The sequence below is a fragment of the Oncorhynchus kisutch genome, linkage group LG18 (genome assembly GCF_002021735.2).
Source record: "Oncorhynchus kisutch isolate 150728-3 linkage group LG18, Okis_V2, whole genome shotgun sequence".
NCBI lineage: Eukaryota > Metazoa > Chordata > Actinopteri > Salmoniformes > Salmonidae > Oncorhynchus > Oncorhynchus kisutch.
This window is the reverse complement of record NC_034191.2, coordinates 46,096,130-46,103,748: the sequence shown is the minus strand read 5'-3', so window position 1 is coordinate 46,103,748 and position 7,619 is coordinate 46,096,130. Positions and strand designations below refer to the sequence as shown.

General features: G+C 42.3%; 1 protein-coding gene across 5 annotated transcripts in view; it reads right to left on the bottom strand.

Moving 5' to 3' along the window:
- Positions 1-4,733: 4,733 nt before the first annotated feature.
- Positions 4,734-7,619, bottom strand: part of dock10 (dedicator of cytokinesis 10) — a 191,852-nt gene continuing 188,966 nt past the window's right edge. For 4 of the 5 annotated variants that reach the window (XM_020507578.2, XM_020507579.2, XM_020507580.2 and 1 more), the window contains one exon: positions 4,791-5,860. In XM_020507578.2, coding sequence (XP_020363167.1) covers positions 5,813-5,860 — 48 coding nt within the window. In that variant the 3' untranslated portion in view covers positions 4,791-5,812. Of the gene's footprint in view, positions 5,861-7,619 lie in introns of all 5 variants that reach the window. The other variant, XM_020507577.2, reaches the window with a different exon arrangement.

Here is a 7,619-nt window from a genome sequence, read left to right as displayed (position 1 = left end):
TGGTCTGTTTTAGAATGCAATGTACATGTCAGATATTCCAGAGGCACCCATTCAAATAGTATCTTATGCCAATCTTTAATAGTAGGAACCTTATCACTAATCCACTGTAAAAGGATGTTTTTCCTCGCTGCGAAGGTAAGGATGTTGTAAAGCCTCCTCTTACCCACAGAAGTAACATGCCTACTAGGGAGACCTAACAGTAAAGAAACTGGGTCCAATTCTAGATCAACCCCTAGGATCTTTTAAATTTCTTGCAGAACACCAGACCAGTATCTTTGTATTTTGGTACATGACCATAAACAATGTGTTAGGGTGCCTGTATCAGTTTTGCATTTAAGACACTGAGGGGAAGAGGAAGTGGGGCTAAAAGCATGTCTGCGATTTGGGGATATATGCAATCTGTGTATTATTCTTAATTGGATTGCTCTAGTACGGTTACATATAGATATTGTTTTTGCATATCTCCAAATGTCCTCCCACATCTCTTCGTCAATAGTAACAGACAATTCTTTCTCCCACACTTGTTTCACCCTCTGTGTGTTGACAGCAGAAAAGGACCTGAAAGTATCATAAAACAGACTTACAGACATTTTCCTTTGTGGGAAAAAAAAGCATTCTTTCAATGACAGACACATCAGGGTTACCAATTAAGGTGGTGCTCTTCAGAATATAATGTCTTACTTGTAGGAAGCGAAAAAAGTCCTGCTTTGGGAGTCGATATTTCTCAACCATCTGCTCAAATGACAACAAAATCTTATCAGCAAATAAGTCATTTAGCCTACGTACGCCTTTATTAAGCCATAAATTAAAGCCAGCATCCAGTAATCCTGGACTGAAATCTGGGTTGTTAAGACTTGGGGTAAGAGCAGAGGTTAGTTTGGACCTTCCCAGGAAGCGTTGAACTGACCTCCATACTTTGAGTGTGTTAAGTGGGGCGGCAGTGTAGCCTAGTGGTTAGAGCATTGGACTAGTAACCGAAAGGTTGCAAGTTCAAATCCCTGAGCTGACAAGGTACAAAATCTGTCGTTCTGCCCTTGAACAGGCAGCTAACCCACTGTTCCTAGGCCGTCATTGAAAATAAGAATTTGTTCTTAACTGACTTGCCTAGCAAAATAAAGGTAAAAAAATTTTTTTTTTAGGGCACTACTTTTGAGCTGGACCAATAGGGTGGGAATAGGATGCCATTTGGGACACATCCAGAGAGACAGAGTACACGCACACACACGCACACCTGAATTCTCTTCCTCTCTAAATGAAAGGTCAGTGAGAATGCTGCAGCACATCCATTCCTCCAGGTCAGTCTGACATCCAGGAAGCTAACAGCGCCTCTTCCTCTGCATCACAATACAATATTACAGTCCCCCTCTTCTGCAGCACTCAGACCTATGAAAAAGGGGGTATGGAGAAAGAGGGCCTTGGATAGCTAATGTTTTCTGGAGGCATTTTTCAACACTGCTAATTGTCATCAATGTTCAGCTACGTGTGAATTGTTCAGTCAAATTCCAACCCACTTGTTCCTGACCAGTTCTGTTCAGTGAGCAGAATAGATTTGTAGTGTTGTTTCTGCAGCAGCCATGTGGATAAGAAAGAGTGAGAGAGAAAGTGTGTCAGAGAGAGAAGAGAGAGAGAACAGGGAGAGAGAGCAGAGAGAGAGAAACCTCATTGTTGTCTTGTTTCTCAGAGGCTCTAGCAGTCAGATAGCATAAATGGAGGTTTTCTGATCACACGCTCCCCACTTCACACACATCCCTCCATTGATACAGGTGAAGGCCCTGCAATTATCTACTGTATAATGATGGTGCGGCCCTGTCTCCTCACACACTCAACGAAAATGAGGGCGTTGTCCCAAATGGCACCCTATTATAGTGCACTACTTTTGACCAGAGTCAAAATTAGTGCACTTTATATGGAATAGGCTGCCATACGGGACGCAGTCGAGGAGCGGCGCAGGCAGCGGCACAGCTGGGAGAGCGCAGCTGGCTCAGTCCTCCTCTCATTCTCACAGAACAACAGGACAGAATGTGTTGCCTCCGATAATGTTGTGAATACAAATGACGTTGGACGAATGAAGAATCCCATTCTGAGGTGAGATCAGAAAGGAGGAGGTGGTGAAGGAGAGAACGAATGAGAGAAGGAGGGAGGGTGTGCGGGAGGGAAGGTGGGCTTGTAAATGCATTGGGTACATCACGACTCTAACTTCTTGCTTGGCTAAACCTAAAGTTTAGCTTTACTGTAATTGTGGTACTGTAATACTTTGTATTTGTATTTATTAAGGATCTCCATTAGCTACTCTTCCTGAGGTCCATCAAAATTAAGGCAGTTATATAACATTTCAAAAACATTACAATACATTTCACAACACATTAAGTGTATGCCCTCAGGCCACTACTCTACAACACAAAATCAATGTGTGTTTAGTGCGTTGGTTATCATGTGTGCGTTTATGAATGTGTCTCAGATTTTACTGCTTTACATGAGTTACTTGATGTCGAATAGAGTTACATGTAGTCATGGTTCTATGTAGTACTGTGCGCCTCCCATAGTCTGTTCTGGACTTGGGGACTGTGAACAGATTTCTGGTGGCATGTCTTGTGGGGTATGCATGGGTGTCTGAGCTGTGTGCTAGTAGTTTAAACAGACAGATCAGTGCATTCAACATGTCAATACTTCTCTCAAAAAAAGTAGTGATAAATTCAATCTCTCCTCTACTTTGAGTCAGGAGAAACTGACATGCATATTATTAATGTTAGCTGTCCGTGTACATTTTAAGGGCCAGCCGTGCTGCCCTGTTCTGGGCCAATTGTGGGGCGGCATGGTAGCCTAGTGGTTAGAGCGTTGGACTAGTAACCGGAAGGTTGTGAGTTCAAACCCCCGAGCTGACAAGGCACAAATCTGTCGTTCTGCCCCTGAACAGGCAGTTAACCCACTGTTCCCAGGCCGTCATTGAAATTAAGAATGTGTTCTTAACCTGGTTAAATAAAGGTAAAAAAAAATAGTAATTATACTTTTTTTGTGGCACCTGACCACACGACTAGACAGTAGTCCAGGTGCGAAAAAACTAGGTCCTGTAGGACCTGCCTTGTTGATAGTGTTGTTAAGAAGGCAGAGCAGTGCTTTATTATGGACAGACCTCTCCCCAACCTCTCCCCCAGCTACTGTTGCATCAATATGTTTTGACCATGATATAGGTTACATTCCAGGGTTACTCCAAGCAGTGAAGTCTCCTCAACATGCTAAATTTCCACATTATTCATTACAAGATTTAGTTGAGGTTTAGGGTTTTGTGAATGATTTGTACCAAATACAATGCTTTTAGTTTTTGAAATATTTAGGACTAACTTATTTCTTGCCACCCATTCTGAAACTGACTGCAGCTTTTTGTTAAGTGTTACAGTGATTTAATTTGCAGTGGAAGCTAAAGTACATAGACACTCAGGCTTTACTCTGAGTCAGTGGCAGTAAAGATAGAAAAAATAAGGGTCCTAGACAGCTTCCCTGGGGAATGCCTGACTACCTGGATTATGTTGGAGATGCTTCCATTAAAGAACACCCTCTGTGTTTTGTTAGACGGGTAACTCTCGATCCACAAAATAGCAGAGGATGTAAACCCATAAGACATACAGTACCAGTCAAAAGATTGGATACACCTACTCATTCCAGGGTTTTTCTTTATTTACTATTTTCTACATTGCAGAATAATAGTGAAGACATCAAAACTAAAACCCTTGAATTAGTAGGTGTGTCCAAACCTTTGACTGGTACTGTACGTTTTTCCAGCAGCAGATTATGATCGATAATGTCAAAATCAACACTGAAGTCTAACAAAACAGCTGCTACAATCTTGTTATTGTCAATTTCTCTCAGCCAATCATCTATAAGCGTGCTGAAAATCTGTTGTTAATTTGTTTACTGTGAAATAGCACTACTATTTGGTAATAGGCTGATTGGTCGACTGTTTGAGCCAGTAAAGGGTGCTTTGCTATTCTTCGGTAGCGAATTACTTTTGCTTCCCTCCAGGCCTGAGGTCACACACTTTCTTGTAGGCTTACCTGGAAAATAAGAGTGACAATATCGTCCGCTATCATCCTCAGTAATTTTCCATCCAAGTTGTCAGGCTTGTCATTGTTGACAGACAACAACAAAAATGATTAACCTCTTCCACACTCACTTTACGGAATTCAAAATTACAATGCGTGTCTTTCATAATTTTGTCAGTAATGCATGGGAATAGGATGCCATTTGGGACACATCCAGAGAGACAGAGTACACACACACAATACTGTAGATTCAGAATTTGTTTTTGGTATGTCATGCCTAAGTTTGCTAATCTTGCCAATGAAAAAAATAGTAGTTTGTAATAGTAGTTGGCAATATCAGTTTTTTTGTGATAAATGAGCCATCTTATTCAATGAATGATGGAGCTGAGTTTGCCTTTTTGCCCAAAACGTCATTTAAGGTGCTCTAAAGCTTTTTAATATCATTCTTTATATCATTTATCTTTGCTTCATATTACAGTTTCTTCTTTTTGTACAGCCAAACTTATTGCATTAAGTTGGTCTTATACCCGTGCATTAACACTGTAATTACTTGTTACATAGTAACTTCAGTAATTGCATTGTATTGGAGTTCAACTTTTATTCTCAAAGGGGAATAGCATATATGTAGCCCTTATGTTTGTTTGTACCGGTATGTAAAGAAAAATACTTCGAGAGAAATGGGCACTTACCCTGTGGTTTATGGACGTTAACAAATTTTATTTAAATGTTATACATAAAACTTTAGTTTGTTCATTCTTTTGTTCATTCTTTTTTTTATTTAGCCAAACAAAAAATCATATATCTTTTTAAATATTAATTCTTATTTACAATTTAAAACAGTACAGTAAATAATAACAACATTATCAATAATAAAAATGTTATAAAACAAACTTTCCATTTGAAAATTTGTGAGCTGGGAATTCCAGAATGTTAGGATACAAAGTAGCTATTGGGAGTTGCTGTACATTCAAACAGGAACTAGAGGTGTGTTCAATCAAATAAGAATTAGGCTACATGTCAATCTGTTCAGCAGGACACCACGATGTGGAACATTCTGACAGAAATAAATGATGTGGAACAAACATGTCTCTCTGCCGTATAGAATAAGTAATCATGTTGGCTGTGTTCATGCTATTTCTATCTGCAACATCAACAATGTTTGACTACTGAATGTGGCCCTAATTTCCTTTATAGAATTCCTTGAACTGTCATTTTACAATACCTTTTGGAATTGCTAACCACACAGGTGACAAACATTTGCGGCATAAAGATAACCAACAGAATATGGACAAATTATGATCGACATGGTTGTGGCCAGAATTTACAACCAAACGTTTGCTCTGTTGAACTCGAGCTCATTAAGGTCACCATTTTCTAAAGGGATGGTGCTGGGGAGAGAAGGCGTGTGTTGTCTGTGTGTGCATGTGTACAGAGTAAGGAGATGAGACGGTTGGCAGGGGAGTGAAAACATGGATTGAGCCTTAAAAACAAAACAAAGTAACAGTACAGCAGCCTGGTCTACTGGACATCATCATCATCATCACCAGGACTGGACACCATACAACTTCAGACTACCATGATCAAAGTCTACAGACTTCTGGACTTCCCCATCCAATTCCCTTTTTTCCAGGTCCCATAAAGTCACAGTTCCAGTCCCCCGCTCTCCTTCCTGTATAATTCCTGGCAGGAGGGAGAACGACGTCTGTCATCAGGAGCCATTTTGGAGAAACATGTCCTCCTGGGCATTGGCAGATTCCAACATACCTACTGGCTGCTCAGAAGGCACTGTGTTGTTCTGTTCCTGGTGGTCTTGTGTGAGGGATCTTGGCATGGAGGAGAGACATAGACATTTGATGAATGTATGATGCGATCGCACACACAAATACACTGCTCAAAAAAATAAAGGGAACACTAAATAACACATCCTAGATCTGAATGAATGAAATATTCTTATTAAATACTTTTTTCTTTACATAGTTGAATGTGCTGACAACAAAATCAAACAAAAATTATCAATGGAAATCAAATGTATCAACCCATGGGGGTCTGGATTTGGAGTCACACTCAAAATTAAAGTGGAAAACCACACTACAGGCTGATCCAACTTTGATGTAATGTCCTTAAAACAAGTCAAAATGAGTCTCAGTAGTGTGTGTGGCCTCCACGTGCCTGTATGACCTCCCTACAACGCCTGGGCATGCTCCTGATGAGGTGGCGGATGGTCTCCTGAGGGATCTCCTCCCAGAACTGGACTAAAGCATCTGCCAACTACTGGACAGTCTGTGGTGTAACGTGGCGTTGGTGGATGGAGCGAGACATGAGGTCCCAGATGTGCTCAATTGGATTCAGGTCTGGGGAACGGGCGGGCCAGTCCATAGCATCAATGCCTTCCTCTTGCAGGAACTGCTGACACACTCCAGCCACATGAGGTCTAGAATTGTCTTGCATTAGGAGGAACCCAGGGTCAACCGCACCAGCATATGGTCTCACAAGGGGTCTGAGGATCTCATCTCGGGACCTAATGGCAGTCAGGCTACCTCTGGCGAGCAGATGGAGGGCTATGCAGGCCCCCAAAGAAATGCCACCCCACACCATGACTGACCCACCACCAAACCGGTCATGCTGGAGGATGTTGCAGGCAGCAGAACGTTCTTCACGGCATCTCCAGACTCTGTCACATGTGCTCAGTGTGAACCTGCTTTCATCTGTGAAGAGCACAGGGCACCAGTGGCGAATTTGCCAATCTTGGTGTTCTCTGGCAAATGCCAAACGTCCTGCACGGTGTTGAGCTGTAAGCACAACCCCCACCTGTGGACGTCGGGCCTTCATACCACCCTCACGGAGTCTGTTTCTGACCGTTTGAGCAGACATATGCACATTTGTGGCCTGCTGGAGGTCATTTTGGAGGGCTCTGGCAGTGCTCCTCCTTGCACAAAGGCGGAGGTAGCGGTCCTGCTGCTGGGTTGTTGCCCTCCTACGGCCTCCTCCACGTCTCCTGATGTACTGGCCTGTCTCCTGGTAGCGCCTCCATGCTCTGGACACTACGCTGACAGACACAGCAAACCTTCTTGCCACAGCTCGCATTGATGTGCCATCCTGGATGAGCTGCACTACCTGAGCCACTTGTGTGGGTTGTAGACTCCGTCTCATGCTACCACAAGAGTGAAAGCACCGCCAGCATTCAAAAGTCACCAAAACATCAGCCAGGAAGCATATGAACTGAGAAGTGGTCTGTGGCCACCACCTGCAGAACCACTCCTTTATTGGGGGTGTCTTGCTAATTAGCTATAATTTCCACCTGTTGTCTATTCCATTTGCACAACAGCATGTGAAATGTATTGTTAATCAGTGTTGCTTCCTAAGTGGACAGTTTGATTTCACAGAAGTGTGATTGACTTAGAGTTACATTGTGTTGTTTAAGTGTTCCCTTTATTTTTTTGAGCAGTGTATATATGCTGAGAGGTTAGTATAATGCACAGCACAGTGCCACTTGCTCCAAAATGGTAAAGTGTGTGTGTGTGGGGGATTGTGTGACATACCAGTCTTAGAAATGATAGTGAGGGAGATGTTAGAAAGAGAGGA